At 42.9% G+C, this 26,001-nt stretch overlaps 1 protein-coding gene and 1 long non-coding RNA gene across 3 annotated transcripts; one reads left to right on the top strand and one right to left on the bottom strand.

Annotated features, from left to right (window-relative positions):
* Window positions 1–7,042: 7,042 nt before the first annotated feature.
* On the bottom strand, window positions 7,043–14,075 carry LOC115199633 (uncharacterized). The gene is made up of 6 exons (XR_003879396.1): window positions 13,862–14,075; window positions 12,841–13,007; window positions 12,369–12,455; window positions 9,050–9,191; window positions 8,482–8,805; window positions 7,043–7,742 (listed from the first exon to the last, which is right to left on the bottom strand). It is a non-coding gene; the product is annotated as an uncharacterized LOC115199633 (long non-coding RNA).
* A 376-nt stretch (window positions 14,076–14,451) lies between these two features.
* Window positions 14,452–20,255, top strand: tctn2 (tectonic family member 2). 2 transcript variants are annotated; one of them, XM_029763057.1, is made up of 17 exons: window positions 14,452–14,590; window positions 14,697–14,810; window positions 14,913–14,983; window positions 15,285–15,483; window positions 15,589–15,689; window positions 15,805–16,004; window positions 16,137–16,257; window positions 16,867–17,023; window positions 17,118–17,312; window positions 17,468–17,542; window positions 17,661–17,756; window positions 17,968–18,082; window positions 18,468–18,571; window positions 18,711–18,858; window positions 19,041–19,178; window positions 19,308–19,396; window positions 19,490–20,255. In XM_029763057.1, the coding sequence occupies exons 1-17, from the start codon at window positions 14,503–14,505 to the stop codon at window positions 19,609–19,611; spliced, it is 2,133 nt and encodes a 710-aa protein (XP_029618917.1). In that variant the 5' UTR covers window positions 14,452–14,502; the 3' UTR covers window positions 19,612–20,255. The 2 variants fall into 2 exon arrangements, with proteins under 2 accessions (XP_029618917.1, XP_029618915.1); XM_029763055.1 differs by having other exon boundaries at window positions 17,450–17,542.
* Window positions 20,256–26,001: the final 5,746 nt, after the last annotated feature.

Here is a 26,001-nt window from a genome sequence, read left to right as displayed (position 1 = left end):
CGGTCTGACAATGGACACTTATCCAGTCAATCATCTTCATCGGACGGAGGGAGGCAGGCGGTCTGACAATGGACACTTATCCAGGCAGAAGGCCTTCCACTAACGGAGCATAAAGCCTTGTATTCCCATGCTGTTCCCCAACCCTGCTGTCTGTCTGTCTCTACTGCTGCCGGCCTACTGCTGGCATTACGTCACCGTCTGAGTCTCTCTGCTGCAGATGAAACCCAATAAGACGTAGCTAATATAGAAAGAAGAAGTGAGTCGTAAGACTACAGTACGTTGGTGAGAAGAAAATACCCAGGATAGCATATTGTCTGCCTTTGGTGTATCATATTGTGATTGTCTTGTGTATGTATAAGACATTGATTGTTGTATGTATTAGGTGTATGCGAGAGCAGGGAGATGTACCTGTCCAGAGTAGTTTAATAGGAAATGGAACTGTACTAATTAGCTAATTTTATGAAACAAACAACAATTACATTCTGTAATTGAACCCCACAGTGGAGATGTCATAATACCAATAAAACCTAGCGGTCAAACATGGAAATGGTTCCAATCATTTTTCCACCATTCATTTTTCCCATAGGGAATTTTAGAAACACTTAAAATAGGGGCTGTGTTTCATGTAGGCTTACCCTGGCGTGACGTTTTGATAAACGTGTAAATCTTTCTAGGACAAGGTGACTTTTATCAATATATTCAGCTCTATTTACGCTCAGATTAGAAAATGCGAATTAGAATCAAAGTAGACATCATGCAAGATTACAAATCCCTGCAAGCTCCTGTCTTGTCCAGATCATCATGTTGTTTGTAGTTCTTTATGATGGCCACAATAGCAGCTAATTAGCATTCATTTTTTGTCGGGGCAAATACAGGTGAATATATTGATAAAAGTCACCTTGTCCTAGAGAGATTTACACGGTTATCAAAACCTCATGCCAGGGTAAACCTACATGAAACACAGCCCTTATTTTAAGTGTTTCTAAAAATCCCATATAGGAAAAATGAATTCTGGAAAAACAATTAGAACCCTTTCCTTGTATGATGCTAGGCTTTATAACTCATACTGTGATACTCTATTGTTTGCCACTACCATTGCTGCCAAACCTCGCTGCATTCCCCCCTTCCTTTATTAAATGTCATCCTTGATGCTTTTCTTAAATTGTATCTGGAGGTATCACTGGCTTGAGCACCCTTATGTATATTTATTTATTTATTTATTTATTTATTGTATAATCATTTCAATCAACAGGAGAAAAGAAAAGGCAATGTAGCTTACTGTAGACTGAAATGAAGGAGGGTGCCTTGCTGTGGCTGGTGGTGGTATGACAGTTCCACCAGGAGTGATCAGAGGCAGTTGGAACTGGTCTAGGGAGTCAGAGCTGTATGCATATCCTCACAGAGGGGCTTTGTTCATGGTCTAGCCAAGTACAACAGAGGGATTTAATGTTGGGCTACAGATAAAACACATCTAAACATGAAAGGCTATAGGAAAGAGAGGACAATCCCACTTGAATAGATCATTTCTATTTATTTATTTTATTTCACCTTTATTTAACCAGGTAGGCAAGATGAGAACAAGTTTTCATTTACAATTGCGACCTGGCCAAGATAAAGCAAAGCAGTTTGACACATACAACAACACAGAGTTACACATGGAGTAAAACAAACATACAGTCAATAATACAGTAGAAAAATAAGTCTATATACAATGTGAGCAAATGAGGTGAGATAAGGGAGGTAAAGGCAAAAAAGGCCATGGTGGCAAAGTAAATACAATATAGCAAGTAAAACACTGGAATGGTAGATTTGTAGTGGAAGAAAGTGCAAAGTAGAAATAGAAATAATGGGGTGCAAAGGAGCAAAATAAATAAATAAATACAGTAGGGGAAGAGGTAGTTGATTGGGCTACATTCTAGATGGGCTATGTACAGGTGCAGTGATCTGTGAGCTGCTCTGACAGCTGGTGCTTAAAGCTAGTGAGGGAGATAAATGTTTCCAGTTTCAGAGATTTTTGTAGTTCGTTCCAGTCATTGGCAGCAGAGAACTGGAAGAAGAGACGGCCAAAGGAGGAATTGGCTTTGGGGGTGACCAGAGAGATATACCTGCTGGAGCGCGTGCTACAGGTGGGTGCTGCGATGGTGACCAGTGAGCTGAGATAAGGGGGGACTTTACCTAGCAGGGTCTTGTAGATGACCTGGAGCCAGTGGGTTTGGCGACGAGTATGAAGCGAGGGCCAGCCAACGAGAGCGTACAGGTCGCAGTGGTGGGTAGTATATGGGGCTTTGGTGACAAAATGGATGGCACTGTGATAGACTGCATCCAGTTTATTGAGTAGGGTATTGGAGGCTATTTTGTAAATGACATCGCCGAAGTCGAGGATCGGTAGGATGGTCAGTTTTACGAGGGTATGTTTGGCAGCATGAGTGAAGGATGCTTTGTTGCGATATAGGAAGCCAATTCTAGATTTAATTTTGGATTGGAGATGCTTAATGTGAGTCTGGAAGGAGAGCTTACAGTCTAACCAGACACCTAGATATTTGTAGTTGTCCACATATTCTAAGTAAGAACCGTCCAGAGTAGTGATGCTGGACGGGCGGGTAGGTGCGGGCAGCGATCGGTTGAAGAGCATGCATTTAGTTTTACTTGTATTTAAGAGCAGTTGGAAGCTACGGAAGGAGAGTTGTATGGCATTGAAGCTCGTCTGGAGGGTTGTTAACACAGTGTCCAAAGGGCTAGAAGTATACAGAATGGTGTCGTCTGCGTAGAGGTGGATCAGAGACTCACCAGCAGCAAGAGCGACATCATTGATGTATACAGAGAAAAGAGTTGGCCCAAGAATTGAACCCTGTGGCACCCCCATAGAGACTACCAGAGGCCCGGACAACAGGCCCTCCGATTTGACACATTGAACTCCATCAGAGAAGTAGTTAGTGAACCAGGCAAGGCAATCATTTGAGAAACCAAGGCCATTGAGTCTGCCGATGAAGATGTGGTGATTGACAGAGTCGAAAGCCTTGGCCAGGTCGATGAATACGTCAGCACAGTATTGTTTCTTATCGATGGCGGTTACGATATCGTTTAGGACCTTGAGCGTGGCTGAGGTGCACCCATGACCAGCTCTGAAACCAGATTGCATTGCGGAGAAGGTGCGGTGGGATTCGAAATGGTCGGTAATTTGTTTGTTGACTTGGCTCTCGGAGACCTTAGAAAGGCAGGGTAGGATAGATATAGGTCTGTAGCAGTTTGGGTCAAGAGTGTCCCCTCCTTTGAAGAGGGGGATGACAGCAGCTGCTTTCTAATCTTTTGGAATCTCAGACGACACGAAAGAGAGGTTGAACAGGCTAGTAATTGGGATTGCAACAATTTCGGCAGATAATTTTAAAAAGAAAGGGTCCAGATTGTCTAGCCCGGCTGATTTGTAGGGGTCCAGATTGTGCAGCTCTTTCAGAACATCAGCTGACTGGATTTGGGAGAAGGAGAAATGGGGAAGGCTTGGGCGAGTAGCTGTGGGGGGTGCAGTGCTGTTGACCGCGGTAGGGGTAGCCAGGTGGAAAGCATGGCCAGCCGTAGAAAAATGCTTATTGAAATTCTCAATTATAGTGGATTTATCAGAGATGATTTAATCTATGACATTAAAAACATAACTTTTAAAACCATGCTAAATATTACTTGCATCATGGTTGCATTTTTATTACACAGACATGCAAATGCACAAACACAATGTTAATAAAACAAGCAATAGCATCAACTGAAATGAGGCTCTTTGGATGAGTCAGTATTGACACTCAGCTCAGGAATTGTAGGTGTAAGGAGAGGCTCTCCATAGGTTATAGCTGTTCAATACTTAGCAGGCCTCTCATCAGCAGCAGTAAGTAATCTGATCATTGCCATTCATCTGGCTGTAGTCAGTCAGCTCTCGTACATTACTCATCTGAGAGCCTGCCTGCCAAATGCTACTGCATTGTACTGTACTGTACTGTAGGATAGGAACATAGGAATTAAGCAGTTGCAGAGTGTCCATTCAAACAAAGCCCACATAGTTTGTAACTTCTGTAGGCATTTATACAGCATCCATGGATGTATTTATTCTGGACTTAGATCATCAAAGAGGAGGTCCTCTTTGAGGCAATAAATTGTCACAGTGTGAACCAGACTACTGTATCATCCAGGCAGGTCTCCAGTTATAGCTGCAGTAAAGGCAGCAGGCAACTGGACACCGTTCTGGCTAAGCATACAGGTAATTTCCTGGATGTTCTTACATACACTCTGAGGATCACAGAGGGGCCATAGGTCAGACATTTCCAGCAGCCACAGGAGGAACACTGGCCTGGCCAACAGGCCACCATGGAAACCAGAATCCATGAGGAGAGCCAACCAGGCCGGGTCCTGTGTCTCACCTAGAATGGAAGAACAGTTAGACACGATCAGTAAGTATGTGGCCCTTGGTCCTTGGCCTCTGTGTTACCTGGCTGGAGGTCTTTGCAGACCCCGAGGTTCTCCAACAGGTCTGTAACATTCTCCCTGGCGCACACACCCACACGCTCTGCCACCACTGACGATGCTGGGTACTTTTCAGCGAGCTGAAGCAGGTATGGAAGCTGAGATGCTGACATCACAGACGGTTCTGCAAACACGTGGCCTCATCCTGCTCATAGAGACTAGCACACCTGTGAAACACAGAGTGAACTATGAACAACAAAAAAAGAACATAAGACTGAGTGACAAAATACATATTCTGTAGTGATGAGCGATTAACCGAAATGTCGGCTATTTTTCGTTTTTTAAACAAGTAATTGACCGACATCGGTTCAATTATTTAAATTCCATTTGCTTCGTTTTTTTTCAACGGGCTCAACATGCACATTACGCTGCAGTTTCTCTAGAGATAAATCAGATCAAGCCCGAACTGTGCAATGTAGTAGGGAGTTGTAGTTTCCAACAGGCCAATGTTCTACATAGTTTAGCGCAGAAAACCTGATAATTAACTACAATGACCATACTCCATTGCTTCTGTCTCTTATCTAGCAGGCGTAAAAGAAACGGACAAATAGCCGCGCAATGGATTAGGGTCATTGTAGTTAATTATCAGGGCTCGTATAAGTTATAAATCATGGCATAGAGAGCAGTTGCTTCATGAGGTATTGGTATTCAGCAGTCAAATATATGCCTTATTTACTTTGAAGAACTACTAAAATTGTGATTTTTGTCAGACAGATGAGATGATGACTTGGAATGAAATAAGACATTATTAATTGTTTTATTCTGTGTTGTTACACCATTCAACTCACATAATGCATATTGCATTTAATGTAAAAAGAAAAAAAAGAATAGAAGCCGAAACCGTGGTAATTTTTTAAATAATTGAACCGACCTCAAAAAGCACTAAATCGCTCACCGCTAATATTCTGTCTACATGAGCTTGTCAATTGCCTGTGAGTGCCGTAACTCACCCAGTGTCCATGGCCTCCCTCAGTACAGGTCTCAGGTTAGACTGGGGATGGTGACACAGTAACACTTCCAGGGCACCAGCGTTATCCCAGTATTCCTCCAGCAGCAGCTCCAGCAGGAAGGGCAGAGCCTGATTGACCTGCATCAGGTACAAGCTCCTATCCCCTCCTCCTCTCCTGGCCTCCCTCATCCTGCAGCAGGTAAAGCCCTGTGTTGATCAACATGCATAGGAAGCACAAGTAGAGGATATTATCATGATGAGACGAGATAAACGACAGCAGATTGTGAGAAGGTCTGTAGGTATAGTATACTGTACTTTTTAATCTACGACCCTACTCTAGATCTCTACCTGGTGCTGAAGACAGGGAGAGGAGTGTGGTCCCTTAGGGCCGTGCTCAGTGAGGGGGCCCCAGCCAGACAGGGCTCAGGCTACCCTGAGAGCCTCAGGGGCCTTTGGGGCCAGATGGACCTCCAACAGACTGCACCAGCGAGGAAACAGAGATGTCTGAAGACTGAGATAGAGAGAGAAGAAAAAGACTGAAGGTTTCGGCATGTTTTTTGTGACTCTGACACCATAATGACATGTTATTGTACAGTGTAATAAATCATGGCAAAAACAGAGAGTGTGGTGTGCTGAATCTGTATCCTGACCTTTGGGAGAGCAGCAGGCTGGCATCACACAGGGTCTGGGAGAGGAACTCTATACCCCCTTCTGTTGCCCGCCAGGGCCACCAGCAGCAGCTCCACACACTCCAGCAGGACTGGACCATCCAGTGTGGGAGAAGGAGATGGGTCCTGGGACAGAGTCATCACTGCCACTAGGGCTGTCAGATACAGTATATCCTGCTGTACTCCACACTCTGGTCCAACAGCGCCTCCTTCAGGTTGGCCGGAGCAGAGTGCAATGTTAAACACCATTCAACATAACACACAGCAAGGTCAGGTCAGCATTGTCAATTCAGGATGTGGAGTTATTAAAGGGACTAAAAGGGCAGCCAATAAGTGGGGACACTTAGCTTTCCAGAAACTGAAGGAGGTGTAACACGGGCACTGACACAAGCATATTGATTGGACCTATGGGGTTTTATCAAAGGCAAAATAATGTTGTCTTTATATAGAGGAAGTATCAAGAGCTCTTATCAGACTACGCTACAGGAAGCATTTGCGGACTGAAAGGCAGATCACTATTTGGTCACCAATGGGTTATGGAGAGAATGTGGTGCAGTGTTGACTTAGTTTTCTTTAATACAACAATCTCAGCGAACCCATAATGACTTTGACACAACAGAGAAAAAGGACGGATATCCTTGACTGGTCTTGTTCAGGTCTGCCTGATTAGTTAGTATATAATAGCTGTAAGCTGATACACACCCATTTCATGAGAAAATAAAAGATTCTCAGCTTGATTTCAGCCCCATGCAGCATGTGTTTTAAGTCAAACATTTCTTTAATGCCTTGGTTTCCTCATATTGTGCATTTGATTTATTTTACCTTTATTTATCTAGGCAAGTCAGTTAAGAATAAATTCTTATTTTCAATTAACTGCCTTGTTCAGGGGCAGAATGACAGATTTGTACCTTGTCAGCTTGGGGATTCGATCTTGCAACCTTTCGGTTACAAGTCCAATGCTCTAACCACTAGTGGGATGGTTAACACAAACACAATGTGGTTAGTTAGCACATCATGAATGTACTGTGTTTCTGGAAAAGTGTGAGTGAGTGAGTGAGTGAGTGAGTGAGTGAGAAAGCGAGAGAGATACTTGGAGCCTGTGGTGAGTGCAGCTCTGCCTGGAGTGCATTACTCAGCTGGTGGAGGAACCCCTGTGAGCAGCGCCCCCTCAGCACGCCTGCCAATCCCAGGTAGGCCCCCCGCACCAGTGAGAAATGCTGAACCTCCGTTACCAGCCACAGTCTGGACTCTACATAGCCCACCACATCACATCAGGGAGAGGGCTGGGGAAATATAAAACAGATTATAAAACCTGACAATCACTGAATTAAAAATAACATGAAATAAAGGATCTCTATGGCCTCAATGGAATCTTTCCCTTTTATTCTGTTCTGTAAACCCTCAGCTGTGTGTGCATAGAGCTCAGTCCAGGATGGCTCTGATCTGCAGTAGCTATCCATGCAGACGGTTGTGAGCACAGTGGTCCTGGGACCTTTCCAGTCTCCTGTCAAATGGAGCAGGGGGGTGTCATGGCAACCAAGGCTTTGGAGGTCTAGATCCTCACACTGTAGATGAGACTGGCAGCCAGATGGAGCAGGGGAATCAGGAAATCTGACAGGGCCCTGGGAACAAAGATGACATGGATCGCTTTACATAATGCAGGGGGACGGACGCACAGAATACTGTAAATGATTATGTTCCTAACTGAGCATACAGGTTTGTCATCCTTAAACAGGTACATGTACACCACTGTTCAAAAGTTTGGGGTCACTTAGAAATGTCCTTTTTATTTAAGAAAAGCACATTTTTGTCCATTAAAATAACATAAAATTGATCATAAATACAGTGTAGACACTGTTAATTTTGTAAATGACTATTGTAGCTGGAAACGGCAGATTTTTAATGGAATATCTACATAGGCAGACAGAGGCCCATTATCAGCAACCATCGCTCCTGTGTTCCAATGGCACGTTGTGTTAACTAATCCAAGTTTATCATTTTAAAAGGCTAATTGATCATTAGAAAGCCCTTTTGCAATTATGTTAGCACAGCTGAAAACTGTTGTCCTGATTAAAGAAGCAATAAAACTGGCCTTCTTTAGACTAGTTGAGTATCTGGAGCATCAGCATTTGTGGGTTCGATTACAGGTTCAAAATGGCCAAAAACAAAGAACTATCTTCTGAAACTCATCAGTCTATCTGCCGTTTCCAGCTACAATAGTCATTTACAACATTAACAACGTCTACACTGTATTTCTGATCAATTTGATGTTATTTTAATGGACAAAAAATTGCTTTTCTTTCAAAAACAATGACATTTCTAAGTGACCCCAAACTTGTGAACGGTGGTGTACAAAATCACCTGTTTCTTTGAGTAGGGATCATTTTGCTTGTCTCTTTGAGGAAATGTAATAATGACATGAAAACAGTAATCCCCCTGTTTGGTCTTGGACCCCTCGCTGGAGTTTGGCCAGGAGGAAAAGGACAGGGTAGAGGGAGGGGTACAGGCGGAGCTGGGCCTCCTCTATGGGACCGTGCAAGTTCCCTGCCGCCCCCCTCAACTCCCGCAGGAGGAAGGGCTGCAAGGCGGGGTACTGGATGAAGAAGGCAGGGGGAAGACATGCCATGCTGCTGGAGTCCTCCTCACCCCCAGAGCACTGACCCAGCATCCTGGAGCACAGAGCGCCTGTGCATGAGAAAGGGTTCAGTCAGAGGGCGCACAATAACAAATCAATAATTTAACATGCATGTCTGATAGCTACATGAAAGAAATTGGAGCAGACCACTCAAGTGGGCCTAATTTTTGCCCGGTCTATATAATTACATTTTTGATTTGGACAGTTTCAGACAATACAAATGACACTGAAATGTGAGATTTGACTATGTTGACAGTGTGTGCATTACAGTTGTGAGAGGAGAGGAGGTCTTACAGTAGGGCAGCGTTCCTCATGGTCCAGCAGTGGGAGCTGAGAAGGGTCAGGGACAGCATAGCCACAGCCTGGGTAAACTGCAGCGCAACCACCCTCAGCCCAGAGCCCCGCACCAGGGCCTGTAGGTGTTGACTGCACACACCTGGGGGAGAGGAGGGGGAAAGACAAAATTAGACAGAATGCTAACTGACCTGTACTTGAGTATCCCTATGGCTGTGCATCTCATCTGTGTTGGTGGTAGGTAACGTGCATGTACAGTGCCTTCAGAAATTATTCATACCCTCTTGATTTTTTCCACATTTTGTGTTACAGCCTGAATTTACCATGTATTAAATTTAGATATTTTGTCACTGGCCTACACGCAATATCCCATAACGTCAAACTGGATTGATGTTTGTCAATTTTTTTACTAGTTAATGTAAATTGAAAAGCCTTGAGTGAATAAGTATTCAACTCCTTTGTTATGATTAGCATAAATAAGTTAAAAAGTAAAAATATGCAAACAAGTGACATAATAAGTTGCACGGACTCACTCTGTGTGCAATAATAGTGTTTAACAGGATTTTTGAATGACTACCTCATCTCTGTACCCCATACATACAATTATCTATAAGGTCCCTCAGTCGAGCAGTGAATTTTAAACACAGATTCAACCCCAAAGACCAGGAAGATTTTCCAATGGCTCACAAAGAAGGGCACCTATTGATAGACGGGTAAAAATAATCATTTATTTACTAACTAACTAAATAATCACAGAAACGCATAAACAAAGAAACAGTAGATATTGGTTACTAACAATGATAGTGAAGATTCACTAGTGGGCTAAACCGATATGACGGCTTGGTGGACAAAGGGAAGGGGTGTGGACAGAGAGAGCGGGAAAGACAAAATGGATTCATTACACAGTCTATAATCATATACATTGAAATGCTAATCTTTCGCACATGAACTGCCGCTCATTCGAGAATAATTTCAAGTATATATTTACGGCATATGTCATTGTTGTTAGTATCTAAGATTTGCTCTTATTCTGTAGGGATCGATAGTCAGAGTTTAACCATTTCCCGCAATGTAGTCAATGCTCCACGTGGTATGGTTAGGAATTCAATAACCTGTGCCACCTCAGCTTACACCGAGGTATGCGTGGTCTTAACTATTCGCAATCACAGCTCACACTGTGGGTTTGCTTAGTCTGAAGAGGATTTTCTTAGGAGGGGCTTTTATTCGTAACAGTAGAAAAGGTGGTTCCATTACGGCAGATCATGTCTGTGCTCACGGGGGCGTAGCCGCTGACTAGTTAAACTTTACAGGGAATACAATTCTCTCAACATTAAAGGTTAACATCACATTACATCATTTCACAAATAGTTTCCTCTTTGCTCATTCATTTAATACAAGAATTAGATGCAAACACCATAATTGAGAAATGTACACATTCAGAGATATAGTTATGTGTGTTTCCTGTCCTTTGTGAGGTCACCAAATGAAGCACACTTGACATAACTGTCCCTTAAGTGTCCACGGACCCTTCCCACATTCTCACAAGTGGACATATAGTTTCATTTTCCCATTTTGGGGATTTAGGAGTTCGGCCACGTGAAATCCTTTGTTCACTCTGTGGTCTCACTCTCTGCATGAAAAGAGGAAGAGAGTCTCCGCCAGGAATTTACGACCTGAGATAACAGAACGTGGGTGTAGGAGAGATTGAGAAGCCACGATCTACACCCAGAAAGGGCCACGTCATGACAGTGGTTATTAATTACACTTTGGATGGTGTATCAATAAACCAAGTCGCTACAAAGATAAAGACGTCCTTCATAACTCAGTTGCCTGAGAGGAAGGAAACCACTCAGGGATTTCACCATGAGGCCAATTGTGACTTTAAAACAGTTACAGAGTTTATTGGCTGTGATAAGAGAAAACTGAGGATGGATCAACAACATTAACATACACTAAGTTGACTGTGCCTTTAAACAGCTTGGAAAATTACAGACAATTATGTCATGGCTTTAGAAGCTTCTGATAGGCTAGTTGACATCATTTGAGTCAATTGGAGGTGTACCTATGGATGTATTTCAAGGCCTACCATCAGAATCAGTGCCTCTTCGCTTGACATCATGAGAAAATCAAAAGAATTCAGCTAAGACCACAGAAAAAAAATTGTAGGCCTCCACAAGTCTGGTTCATCCTTGGGAGCAATTTCCAAACGCCTGAAGGTACCACGTTCATCTGTACAAACAATAGTACACAAGTATAAACACCATGGGATCACGCAGCCGTCATACCGCTCACGAAGGAGACGCGTTCTGTCTCCTAGAGATGAACGTACTTTGCTGCGAAAAGTGCAAATCAATCCCAGAACAACATCAAAGGACCTTGTGAAGATGCTGGAGGAAACAGGTACAAAAGTATCTATATCCACAGTAAAATGAGTCCTATATCGACATAACCTGAAAAGCCGCTCAGCAAGGAAGAAGCCACTGCTCCAAAACCAACATAAAAAAGCCAGACTACAGTTTGCAACTGCACATGGGGACAAAGATTGTACTTTTTGGAGAAATGTCCTCTGGTCTGATGAAACAAAACATAGAACTGTTTGGCAATAATGACCATTGTTATGTTTGGAGGAAAAAAGGGGAGGCTTGCAAGCCGAAGAACACCATCCCAACCGTGAAGCACGGGGGTGGCAGCATCATGTTGTGGGGGTGCTTTGCTGCAGGAGGGACTGGTACACTTCCCAAAATAGATGGCATCATGAAGATGGAAAAGTATGTGAATATATTGAATATATTCTATATAATATATTGAATATAAATATAATATATTGAAGCAACATCTCAAGACATCAGTCAGGAAGTTAAAGCTTAGTCGCAAATGGGTTTTCCAAATAGACAATGACCCCAAGCATACTTCCAAAGTTGTGGCAAAATGGCTTAAGGACAACAAAGTCAAGGTATTGGAGTGGCCATCACAAAGCCCTGACCTCAATCTTATAGAAAATTTGTGGGCAGAACTGAAAAAGCATGTGCGAGCAAGGAGGTCTAAAAACCTGACTCAGTTACACCAGCTCTGTCAGGAGAAATGGGCCAAAATTCACCCAACTTATTGTGGGAAGCTTGTGGAAGGCTACCCGAAACGTTTGACCCAAGTTAAAACAATTTAAAGGCAATGCTACCAAATACTAATTGAGTGTATGTGAACTTCTGACCTACTGGGAATGTGATGAAAGAAGTAAACATTACTGCACTGCTGAAACATTACTGCATTGCTAAAGAATACTTCTAACCATGGATTATTTTTAGAACAATAAGACACCTACCTGATCATTTTCCACTATAGTGAACAAACAGGGTTGGATCTCTCTAAAAACCCGCAAGTGGTTGACTTTCGCCAGATGTTGAAACATCTGTAATGACATGATCAAACACATATTCAGGATAGAAAATGAGTTAATACTGAGCATTGAAAACATCACCATGGAAAAATCTAATGATTTATTTTTGAAATAGCATGGGCGACCGAGAAAAATGAATTGGTACAATTTAAGGCCATGTGAAAATCAATAATTGCCTAGTTAAATAAAGGTAAATAAAATATATTATAATAATAATGCAGGCACTAGGGATGGGGGTGTGAGAATGCAGGACTCGGCAGATGAGATGTAGTTGTTGTTTGTGTGTGTCTGTGTATGTTTGTATCTGCTGTGGGGAAAAACATCTGGGAAAAATGTATAAATAAAACATTAGTTTAAAAATGAAAACAACTTCTGGAGGATAGAGCTTGTTCTGGACCTGGTCTAATTTGCAATGGAGATGTTAAACATCTACATCTGTATGGCGACGAGGAGCCTGATCAGTAGTGCTTCTCCTCCAAACACTGGGGCTGCTTCTCTGGGATCTTCCTCAGCAGCTAGCCTGCCTCCTCCAGACTGCACTCTTTGCATCGCTTTATGCTGCTCCTGTGCAGAGACAGACAACATGTGATGCCAGCAAGAGACAGTGACACAAACGGTAAACAATGAATGTGTAACAAGATGGTAGGAACAGTCAGTGTTGGGCTTGAACCAGTCACTCAGAGACCGCAGAGAATATACCACTGCTGCCACCAACATAGTGATTGAATGAGAACAGTCACTGCAGAGCTTGAACCAGCAACCTTGTGGTTATGGGGTAAAACATTTTTTATTTTATTTTACCTTTATTTAACCAGGTAAGCTAATTGAGAACATGTTCTCATTTACAACTGCGACCTGGCCAAGATAAAGCAAAGCAGTTCGACACATACAACAACACAGAGTTACACATGGAATAAACAATCATACAGTCAATAATACAGTAGAAAAAGTATATATACAGTGTGTGCAAATGAGGTAAGATAAGGGAGGTAAGGCAACAAATAGGCCATGGTGGCGAAGTAATTACAATATACCAATTAAACACTGGAGTGATCGATGTGCATAAGATTAACGTGCAAGTAGAGATACTGGGGTGCAAAGGAGCAAGATAAATAAATACAGTATGGGGATGAGGTAGTTGGATGGGCTATTTACAGATGGGCTATGTACATGTGCAGTGATCTGTGAGATGCTCTGACAGCTGGTGCTTAAAGCTAGTGAGGGAGATATGAGTCTCCAGCTTCAGTGATTTTTGCAGTTCGTTCTAGTCATTGCACTACCACATACTGCCTGTGCCACAAAATCCCAGATCTTTTGGCAGAAGCAGTAGTACATCATTCATACACAGGTGAGGCTACACATGCACTTCCCTACAACTGCCAGAGAAAGCACATTAGGCACTTCCCAACCAGATTTACCTTGAGCACTCATCAAGGTTGTTTATGAAGAGCTTCAAAGTAGTGCTGACATCTGTGGGTATTTTATCCTCAGTGACCAGACAGTCTAGTACAGCTTTCATTTGATCTTCGACTGATCCAACAGTCACTATTGTTTGCTAATTCCTAATGTTTTTGCCTCAAACCTATCCCTGGAAAGAAAGAGGACATGCTTCCTTGTGTTTCTCCTTGTCATTTTAACTCTACTATTGGAGCTGTCGTTACAGAACAGTGTACGATGAATTGCCGCCATCTAGTGTATAGGATTATACATTGGCTCAACAGATCATCTTTGCAACATTATGCTTTTGTTTTCATGTTGTGTTGCAAATTAATTTGAGTGCATGCAGAGATTATATATAATGTTGCATGTTGCAACATTGTTGGCTTCAAGAAGTTAGCTTTCTTTAACAGTTGCATGATTGTTTGTCTGTTTTTGTAGTACACACTCGGCTCCACAAGCGTCGCTGTTGGCTGTCTGAACAGTAGCATGCCCTCTACGGAGCACGAGAGAGCAAGTCATCGTATAAGCTGTGATTGGTTGATATGTCGTTGCCATAGCAAGACACATCTACAACACTTCGTAAAAATGGCGACTCCCTGGTGAACCGATATTTTCAGCGATGGCTAATATACTTTCTGCACGTGTTTTATGTCGATGTGCATACATTCTTCTGATTGTTTTGATTACGGATGCAAAGAGCAATGTCGGTAAGTCATTCAACTCTCATACTTTTTCCATCAATCAATCAACTAACATGATGTGTGGCCCTAAGGCTAGATAACTTTAGCTAACATCAAGCAATCCTTTTTCTAGTTTTTCAGCCGTCGTATCTCGTCACATCTGGACCTAGATTGTCTGCTTTCTTGCTTGGAAACACATCTGGCATATCCCTGATCCTGAGCTCTCTATCGCTCTCCAATGCCTCAGGTAAATAAGCTACTTGCATGGTGTTGTCAATGAGCACTTGTCATTGTCCATGGCATGGGTTTTGTAAGCAACAACATGCATTTTGTGGATTTATTTTGACAGGTCGCCTTCCTACCCCATCATGCTCAGACGATCTGACGCAGTGGGTTCTCACACAGGAGTTGGTGGGCAAGGTAAGTGTGTGACATATTGCTCTCATCAGGAGCTGTTTTTCAGCACGAGAGTCCCCCCTGACCACTGCTACCAAAAATGACTGCTACCTCTTCCTGGCCTTTTAGCAGCACCACATACCACACAAGTGGGCTGCTTTTTCATGCTTTAAGTAGACATAAACTATTTTGTTAGCAACCAAATTGTCTTGTCTACACACAAAGACACCAAACGATTGACACCATTCAGAACTTTCTTCATGGATATTACTCTTGCCACTTAATTGCTGTCTCCCTGCAACCTCTCTCTTTCCCTGTGTGGCAGACTACAGTGCGAGTGCAGCTGAGTCTGAACCGCAGCCTGCTCCTGTGTCGTAATAATAATGACACAGACTGCTGTCCTGAGCCACTGTGTGTGCTGGAGACTCTACGTGTGTCTGCCTGTCTGGGGAACGCACCTCAGGCCTCACTGCTAATCCAGGCTAGGATCTATGCCCAGGTGTTTCCCACTGAACCTGTGTCTGGTAAGTCTGGCTCTTTTTTTAAAGTAGGTATCTTTAATCAATCCAAGGGATATTTTGTTTGTCTGGTTGTCCCCCTTTTTAATAGTGCTTTTTCATTTTTGTCAGACAACAAAACAGTAATTCCCAACCAAGTGTACCGGCCCCTGGGCTCCTGTCCCTGCGACCTCACTGTGGGAGCCTGTGATGTGCGATGCTGCTGTGACAAGGTATTTGCATCCATCGTTACAAATACTAATCTGCTTGCTCTGTGGCTAGAGTAGACATTTTGATTCTCTTTGTCTGTCCATCAGGTAATGGTGTTTCTGTCATGTGTCTCCCCAGGACTGTTCCCCCGAAGCCCTGAAGCTGTTTCAGGGCCAGTGTCTTTCGGGGCCCTTTGGAGGGGAAGTTTCTCCAGTTCCTGATTACCTGTGCATTGCACAGTCTGCTGAAAATGCCCCCGATTGGTTTCCATTTCTCTGTGTCATCTCCCTGCCTGAAAACAATCCCTTCCTTGGACTCTTTTATGAAGGGGACACAATGTGAGACACCGTCTAAATCCAGTTGTCATAAACATAGACTTCAATCTTAATTGATAGAGTTTTTGTGTTTGCTATATCTCCTTTACCGCATCAACCTAATATGTGTTGTGCCTTCTTCTATACGTGCTCCAGCACACCAAAGCCCAGGCCATCTTTCCAAAGGCCAGTGCTGTCAGCTCCACTGCCCACCCATATCTACCAGCAGGGGGATCCCATTTTTACCATAAGTGATCAGTATTTCACCATTCCTCAGGTTAGACTTGTGTGTCTGATTCTCTGTGGTTTTTCTTGTGTTGGCACTGTCCTAACATAATCTAACTTTATGCTTTCGCCTTAAAGCTTTTTTGAAAATCGGACAATGTGGTTGGATTAACAGAGGTGTATCTTTAAAATGGTGTAAAATAGTTGTATATTTGAGAAATTAGAATTATGACATTTTGTTGTTTTGAATTTGCCGCCCTGATATTTCACTGGCTGTGTCCCGCAGGTGGGACGCTAGCATCCCACGTAGCCCATAGAAGTTAACAACATTTAATGAGCCGAAGCCCAAATGATTGTGCCGTTATCCAATACATATGGGCTATTGCACATTACACACAATAGGAAAAAAAGCCCATAGATGTAGCTAGTTATATGCTCTTGTCATGACTGTCCTCTGATGATCAGAATGGGTCACATCAGACTGGTGTGGGGTGACAGTAACCAGGTCTCTCTCTCTCTCTCTCTCTCTCTCTCTCTCTCTCTTTCTCTCTCTCTAAACTGTGTGTTTGTAAATGTACAGTCAGAAGTCTCTGTGGCTCAAAGCAAAGTGTTTTGTCTTCTATACCATCTGATATGTCTAATTTATGTCTTAATTCCTCAGAACTCCCTGGTTGGCCAGTGTGTAAATAATGCCCCTGTGGCATTTTTGAAAAACTTCCAAGCGCAGTGTGTGACCAGTCTCCTGTCCTGCCCAACTGGACCCCCCTTACAGACGACACCAACTGAGCTGAGGGTGCAAGTCAGGGATGGCCAAGGGGGTACGTCTCTCTCTCTATGATCAGAACAATGACTTACTTTTTCTACTCTTTCTGATTGATTTGCTTTGTGTGCTCATTGGGGAAAACATTTCAGGTGTGGTCACAGTGGATGTCATGGATAAAATGGCTGTTGATCTGAGGCCCTTTGTCGCGAGTCCTGTGGCTGAAGACGGCAGACTGCTGTGTGAAAATGTGACCTTGGCCTTGGATTACAAATTCTTCTGGAAAGGGAATGGTCTCACAAATATCACACTAACCCGCACACTTGGGAATGTCCTTTCTGCTAGTGGTAAGGGCCTCTTTCTTTTAGTTTTTACATGCTGGGCATTACTGGGTATTTGTAGTATCATTAATTATCCTTATCAACGCTGACGTTGTATTTGTCAATGATTAACAGATAATTGTCCTGCTTTTATGTGTTTGTAGTTTCTCTTCCTCTCACAGTGGGTTTGACAGCCAGGTATTCAGTTGTGTTTCTGAATGGAGATGCTTTGGCTCAGCCCAACTCGGGGAACCCAGGTTTGTGTAACCTAATACACTTCTTCTAAGCGTTTCATAATGGGGATCTTAATGTGCAACATAGAAAGATGAGACTAGTTTCACTGATTTACAGACAAAGCCTTGTGTAATCTCTCAGGTTACCAGGTGGGCAGGCCTGTGATTGGTGGGATTGTGGACACCTTGGAGAATGGAACAGTCATACAGAGGACCCCAGTCAATCTTTGGAAGCCAGGTAACGGTCGTCTTTGTACCATGGATAGTGCACTGGAAAATCAACGGCTATGAAAGGTCTCAATTATTTAACTCTACACATCAAAAATATATTACATCTTTTAGCTTAGGCACTTCGATTAGACGATTGTGAGAACCAGCAGTTACAGCTGTTGGATGGCTTGTGGCCTGTTAGTGTATGGGTATTCATGTTTTTCTATTTCTGTTTTCAGTAAGCAGTGGACTGTGTGCCTCTGAGGGGAGAATAGTACTATTTGGGGAGAACTCAACTGCAGGATGTCTGTTACCTGTGAGCCTACAGAACCTGACCCAATGTAGCCTGCTCAGGTGAGTCACTGGATACACAAAAAAACGATTTTCATGCCACTTCCATACTGAAGTGACTTTTTCGTAGCAGGTTAGGAGAATTAACGTAGCAGGTTAGGAGACTGAGGTTAAGGTTAGGAAAAGGGTTAGGGTTAATGAAAATGCTCTCCTAACCTGCTACGAAAATCTATTTGTATCGAAGTCGTGTAAAAAGAGTGTGTCCGGTACTGTTTTACACATACTGTATCCTGTGCATGTGACAATACAACTTAGAAACACACACACACACAGATAAATAGCATTGCTGGAGTTGATAAAATTACAGCTGCATGCCTGCAAATGGAAAGGATCCATGTCTCCTGTAAAATGTTTGACCTCCTTTTTAAAAATGTTTTACCTCTGCTAGTCAGAATGTGGCCTCTCTTCAGAGGGCACTGAGCACAGCAACACACATAGCGAGGAATGGAGACCCAGATGTTCTGAACCTGACTGACTGGTTGAACATTAGCTGTGAGTAGAAACCTTTCAAACTTTAACTGTTAAATTCATCTAAATATTAGCCAAAATATTCACCTTATTAATTCATTATTTTGGTTTTGTTGCTTGCTTCAATTCCACTTCTGTGTTCAACACACTGAATAACCAACAGTTGTAGAACTGAACTCCAACCAGCCTGTGGGTGGTGGTATTGGAATATGTTCTGGGATTCCCTCCCACCGGCACATCCACGTTAGGAGCATTGTGACAGGGGTGGTGGGGGGGTTGCCTCAGCGGGAGATACAAGCAGTGGAAGTCAGGTATGTGGCAACAGCCTACAACACTGTCCATTGCCATCACAAACATCTTTCCTTTCTGTCTGTGCTGACCTTCTGTTCATACTCAGGAAGGGCCCATTACAATGCATTGATTGGATGTGTGATTGAATAAAGTCCTCCTTGTTTACTCCACTGTCGTTGATGTGAGTGTTACCTCTCCACAGTGACCATGTGTCCACTTGGAAGTTTGAGTGTGGAGGAGGTGACCCCTGTCTGGAGCTGACTGGGATTCAGACTTTTCCTGTCACCTCCTCCATCACCTTCACTGATATCTCCATCAACACAGGACCAGCCAAAACCAGGTGACCCCTGAAAGGCTAAAGCCCTGAGAATTGAAATATAGTCTCAGTATAAGGTTTCCTGACTATGTTGAACAGTTGATAAGTGCAGTGAATAAGACTCTGATGTGGTTCTGCCCTGGTGTCCTTCAGGTTTCAGATGAACTTTACTGAGTATGACTGCGACAGGAACGATGTGTGCTGGCCCCAGCTTGCCTTCCCCCTCACCAGGTATTATACAGGTGAGACTGCTGTCCCAAAATGTGACTAATTAAATATGCTAAATGGATGATGACAGTAGGATTAACTCTTTCCCTCCACCCCTCTACCTCCAGGTGAGTCGTACTCCCTGTCTCTGGCCAAGGGCCTCATCTTGGTGTTTTTCTTCATCGCTGCCTCCGTTCTCGGGACTCCATGGAAACAGATCCGACAGGCATGGAGAAGTGCTTCTCTCTAAACCCATGAATTTGAGAAATAGCGCAATAGTAGACATACTGACATGCCCTAGTTCTTGACGTGGGCAACCCACCTTGACCATGACTGTCTAATGGCTTGAATTTTCTTGATCCTGCTGAAAGATAATGGATGAACATATTGTTATTGAGCTAGTAAACAGCCAGTAAGTAAGTCATTTTCAGGTGGTAAGTTCGAACATGTTCAGCAGGGTTTTTTTCATGGTTTGTAAGAATGTAAATGATCAAGTTGACTGTATTTTGATATTTTTGTTACCTTTTGGAAAATATAATTTTTGATTTAGGCTTGAAATGTGAATCTGGCCTGGGATAAATCAGATCACATTCTTATTTGTCACATGCGTCGAATACAATGGGTGTAGACTTTACTGTGAAATGCTTGCATACCAGCCCTTCCCAACGATGCAGAGTAAAAAATAAAATAATGGTAACAAATTGTAAAAAATTGTAACTCGAGGAGTAAAATACACAAGAATGGAGCGATATACAGGGAATACCAGTACCAGATCAATGTGCAGGGGTATGAGGTACAGTATTTCAGGTAGATATGCAAATGAAGGCAGGGCAAAGTGACTCGGCATCAGGATAGATGATAAAGAGTAAAATAAAGAACAGAGTAGCAGCAACATATGATGACTGCAGAAGTGTGTGTGTGTGTGTGTAGGTGCATATGTAGTGTACAGTGCATTTGGAAGTATTCAGACCCCTTCACTTTTTCCACATTTTGTTACGTTACAGCCATAATTATTCAGACTCTTTTTACTCAGTAGTTTGTTGAAGCACCTTTGGCAGCAATTACAGCCTCGAGTCTTCTTGGGTATGACGCTACAAGGTTGGCACATCTGTATTTGGGGAGTTGCTTCCATTCTTCTCTACAGATCCTCTCAAGCTCTGTCAGGTTGGATGGGGAGCGTCTTTGCACAGCTATTTTCAGGTCTCAGAGATGTTCGATCGGGTTCAAGTCCAGACTCTGGCTGGGCCACTCAAGGACATTCAGAGACTTGTCCCGAAGCCACTCCTGCGTTGTCTTGGCTGTGTGCTTAGGATCATTGTCCTGTTGGAAGATTAACCTTAGCCCCAGTTTAAGGTCCTGAGCGCTCTGCAGCAGGTTTTCATCAAGGATCTCTCTGTACTTTGCTCCATTCACCTTTCCCTCGATCCTGACTAGTCTCCCAGTCCCTGCCACTGAAAAACATCCCCACAGCATGATGCTGCCACCACCATGCTTCACCGTAGGGATGGTATTGGCCAGGTGATGAGCGGTGCCTGGTTTCCTCCAGATGTGATGCTTGGCATACAGGCCAAAGTGTTCATTCTTGGTTTTCATGGTCTGAGAGTCCTTTAGGTGCCTTTTGGCAAACTCCAAGTGGGCTGTCATGTGCCTTTTACTGAGGAGTGGCTTCCGTCTGGCCACTCTACCATAAAGGCCTGATTGGTGGAATAAAGCAGAGATGGTTGTTTTTCTGGAAGGTTCTCTCATCTCCACAGAGGAACTCTGGAGCTCCGTCAGAGTGACCATCGGGTTCTTGGCCATCTCCCTGACCAAGGCCCTTCTCCCCCGATTGCTTGGTTTGGCGGGGCAGCCAGCTCTAGGAAGAGTCTTGGTGGTTCCAAATATCTTCCATTTAAGAATGACGGAGGCCACTGTGTTCTTGGGGATCTTCAATGCTGCATAAATATTTTGGTACCCTTCCCCAGATCTGTGCCTCGACACAATCCTGTCTCGGTGCTCTACGGACAATTCCTTCAACCTCATAGCTTGTTTTTTGCTCTGACATGCACTGTCAACTGTAGGACCTTATATAGACAGGTGTGTGCTTTTACAAATCATGTCCAATCAATTGAATTTACGACAGGTGGACTCCAAGTTGTAGAAACATCTCAAGGTTGATCAATGGAAACAGGATGCACCTGAGCTAAATTTTGATTCTCATAGCAAAGGGTCTGAATACTTAGGTAAATATTTTTAATACATTTGCAAACATTTCTAAAAACCTGTTTTGACTTTGTCATTGTGAGTTATTGTGTGTAGATTGAGGAAATGTTTATTTAATACAATTTAGAATAAGGCTGTAATGTAACAAAATGTGGAAAAAGTGAAGGGGTCAGAATACTTTCCCGATTGCACTGTATGGGAATGTGTATAGGTTTTGTGTGAGAGTCAGGGGTGTGTATTTTTACATAAACATGCAAACACCCTCCAATAGAATTCATAGCAAGCAATGCACTGGGTTAGTCAGATTTGATGAAATATATGATGATATTCCCTCTCACAGGGTAGGTTGCCAAAAAGGCAAATGTCCCTCCACAGCCTCATAGATGATCTAGACAACTATTCAAACCTTTCTGGATTACAACAACATTCCGATAAGTGTACTATGTTATGTATTAGATCATAAAAAAATACAACTTTTACATTCATGTGTTTTCAAATAAAATGGTATGATGGTGAAGTGGACATACTCGGTATTCATATCCCAAAAGAAATTATCTCACTACAATACATTTTTATAAAAAGTTAACAAAAATAGATAAGCTCTTGCTACCATGGAAAGGAAAATATCTGTCTATTTGTGGAAAAATCACCTGATTTAACATTTTAGTCCTATCCCAGTTTACCTATTTGCCTATGGCCTTGCTTACACCTAGCATGTTTTTTTATGTTATTATATGAGCAAAAAATATTCCATTTTATTTTGAATGTCAAGCCAGACAAAATTAAATGGGCCTATTTATATAATGAATATGAATTCGGAGGGCAGAAATGATTAAATATTAAAGCATTAAATCTCTCACTAAAGGCTTTAGTCAAACAAAAGTTATACTTAAATCTAAACTGGTTCTCTAGCAGATTAGTAAGAATTTCTCACCGCATGTTCAAGAATGGCCTTTTTCCCTTTCTTCAGATCACAACCTCTCACTTTTGGTTATTTGAAAATGAAATAATCTCCAGTGAAAAGTTTGGACACACCACTCATTCAAGGGTTTCTTTATTTTTACTATTTTCTACATTGGAGACAAATTATGAAAACATCAAAACTGTGAAATAACACATGGAATCATGTTCTATACTTCAGATTCTTCAAAGTAGCCACCTTTTGCCTTGACAGCTTGGCACACTCTTGGCATTCTATCAACCAGCTTCATGAGGTAGTCACCTGGAATGCATTTCAATTAACAGGTGTGCCTTGTTAAAAGTTAATTTGTGGAATTGATTTCCTTCCTAATGCATTTTAGCCAATAAGTTGTGTTGTGACAAGGTAGGGATGGTATACAGAAGATAGCCCTATTTGGTAAAAGACCATGTCCATATTATGGCAAGAACAGCTCAAATAAGCAAAGAAAAACAACAGTCCATCATTACTTTAAGACATGAAGGTCAGTCAATCCAGAAAAACTTTGAATATTTCTTCAAGTGCAGTTGCAAAAACCATCAAGCGCTATGATAAACTGGCTCTCATGAGGACTACCACAGGAAAGGAAGACCCAGAGTTACCTGCTGCAGTGGATAAGTTAACTGCACCTCAGATTGCAGCCCAAATAAATGCTTCACAGAGTTCAATTAACAGACACATCTCAACATTAACTGTTCAGAGGAGACTGCGTGAATCAGGCCTTCATGGTCAAATTGCTGCAAAGAAACCACTACTAAAGGACACCAATAAGAAGAGACTTGCTTGGGCCAAGAAACACAAGTCTGATGAGTCCAAATTTAAGATTATTTTTAATGGAATACCTACATAGGCGTACAGAGGCCCATTATCAGCAACCATCACTCCTGTGTTCCAATGGCACGTTGTGTGAGCTAATCCAAGTTTATCATTTAATAAGGCTAATTGATCATTAGAAAACCCTTTTGCAATTATGTTAGCACAGCTGAAAACTGTTGTCCTGATTAAAGAAGCAATAAAACTGGCCTTCTTTAGACTAGTTGAGTATCTGGAGCATCAGCATTTGTGGGTTTGATTACAGGCTCAAAATGGCCAGAATCAATTAACTTTCTTCTGAAACTCATCAGTCTATTCTTGTTCTGAGAAATGAAGGCTATTCCATGCGAGAAATTGCCAAGAAACTGAAGATCTCGTACAACGCTGTGTACTACTCCCATCACAGAACAGCGCAAACTGGCTCTAACCAGAATAGAAAGAGGAGTGGGAAGCCCCGGTGCACAACTGAGCAAGAGGACAAGTACATCAGAGTGTCTACTTCGAGAAACAGACGCCTCACAAGTCCTCAACTGGCAGCTTCATGATATAGTACCCGCAAAACACCAGTCTCAACGTCAACAGTGAAGCGGCAACTCCATGATGCTGGCCTTCTAGGCAGAGTTCCTCTGTCCAGTGTCTCTGTTCTTTTTCCCCATCTTAATCTTTTATTTTTATTGGCCAGTCTGAGATATGGCTTTTTCTTTGCAACTCTGCCTAGAAAGCCGGCATCCCGGAATCGCCTCTTCACTGTTGACGTTGAGACTGGTGTTTTGCAGGTGATGATCTCCATTTTAAAGTACTAAACTCAGCAAAAAAAAGAAACGTCCCTTTTTCAGGACCCTGTCTTTCAAAGATAATTCGTAAAAATCCAAATAACTTCACAAATCTTCATTGTAAAGGGTTTAAACCCTGTTTCCCATGCTTGTTCAATGAACCATAAACAATTAATGAACATACACCTGTGGAACGGTCGTTAAGATACTAACAGCTTACAGACAGTAGGCAATTAAGGTAACAGTTATGAAAACTTAGGACACTAAAGAGGCCTTTCTACTGACTCTGAAAAACACCAAAAGAAAGATGTCCAGGGTCCCTGCTCAACTGCGTGAACGTGCCTTAGTCATGCTGCAAGGAGGCATGAGGACTACAGATGTGGCCAGGGCAATAAATTGCAATGTCCGTGCTGTGAGACACCTAAGACAGCGCTACAGGGAGACAGGGCGGACAGCTGATCGTCCTCGCAGTGGCAGACCACGTGTAACAACAACTGCACAGGATCCGAACATCCGAACATCACACCTGCGAGACAGGTACATAATGGCAACAATAACTGCCCGAGTTATACCAGGAAGGCACAATCCCTCTCTCAGTGCTCAGACTGTCCGCAATAGGCTGAGAGAGGCTGGACTGAGGGCTTGTAGGCCTGTTGTAAGGCAGGTCCTCACCAGACATCACGGGCAACAACGTCGCCTATGGGCACAAACCCACCGTCGCTGGACCAGACAGGACGGGCAAAAAGTGCTCTTCACTGACGAGTCGCGGTTTTGTCTCACCAGGGCTGATGGTCGGATTTGTGTTTATCGTCGAAGGAAGGAGCATTACACCGAGGCCTGCACTCTGGAGCGGGGTCAATTTGGAGGTTGATGGTCTGTCATGGTCTGGGGCGGTGTGTCACAGCATCATCGGACTGAGCTTGTTGTCATTGCAGGCAATCTCAACACTGTGCGTTACAGAGAAGCCATCCTCCTCCCTCATGTGGTACCCTTCCTGCAGGCTCATTCTGGCATTTCAATGCCACCAGCCATACTGCTCGTTCTGTGCGTGATTTCCTGCAAGACAGGAATGTCAGTGTTCTGCCATGGCCAGCGAAGAGCCCAGATCTCAATCCCATTGAGCACATCTGGGACCTGTTGGATTGGAGGGTGAGGGCTAGGGCCATTCCCCCCAGAAATGTCTGGGAACTTGCAGGTGCCTTGGTGGAAGAGTGGGGTAACATCTCACAGCAAGAACTGGCAAATCTGGTGCAGTCCGTGAGGAAGAGATGTACTGCAGTACTTAATGCAGCTGTTGGCCACACCAGATACTGACTGTTACTTTTGATTTTGAACCCCCCCCCCCCCCCCCCCCTTTGTTCTGGGACACATTATTCAATTTCTGTTAGTCACATGTCTGTGGAAATTGTTCAGTTCATGTCTGTTGTTGAATCTTGTTATTTTCATACAAATATTTACACATGTTAAGTTTGCTGAAAATAAATGCAGTTGACAGTGAGAGGACGTTTCTTTTTTTGCTGAGTTGATATGTTCTTCGTCTTCTATAGCTGATTTCTCCCAACTAATAGGAATCCCCACCCAGTTGACTACTTTAAAATGGTGGAACCCTTCAATGGCAATGTCCATGCTAAAACAGGTTATATCCGTGATGATGTTGTTCTCTAGAGTGCATAGAAACAAGTCTGATGATTAAAGCATATGTACTTTGGATGGTGTCCATATTGATCGTGTCCATGCTTACAAATATCTTGGCATCTGGTAGATGAAAAGCTGTCTTTTAAAAAGCATATGGATGAGTTAGTTAAGAAGCTGAGAATGAAAATGGGCTTCTTTTATAGGAATAGGTCCTGCCTCTTGCTTAATACTAGAAAGTAGATTATTCAGTCGATGTTCC

The sequence above is a fragment of the Salmo trutta genome, chromosome 9, assembly GCF_901001165.1.
Source record: "Salmo trutta chromosome 9, fSalTru1.1, whole genome shotgun sequence".
NCBI classification, from domain to species: domain Eukaryota; kingdom Metazoa; phylum Chordata; class Actinopteri; order Salmoniformes; family Salmonidae; genus Salmo; species Salmo trutta.
Note: the sequence above shows the minus strand (reverse complement) of the source record. Positions and strands in the feature narration are given on the sequence as shown.

Excerpts from the sequence above, each read along its gene's own strand:
- tctn2 (XM_029763055.1), top strand. The coding sequence starts at position 14,503 with ATGGCTAATATACTTTCTGCACGTGTTTTATGTCGATGTGCATACATT. Across the intron at positions 15,484-15,588 it reads TCCCACTGAACCTGTGTCTG|ACAACAAAACAGTAATTCCC; the intron begins GTAAGTCTGGCT and ends CATTTTTGTCAG. Across the intron at positions 17,543-17,660 it reads GCCCAACTCGGGGAACCCAG|GTTACCAGGTGGGCAGGCCT; the intron begins GTTTGTGTAACC and ends GTAATCTCTCAG.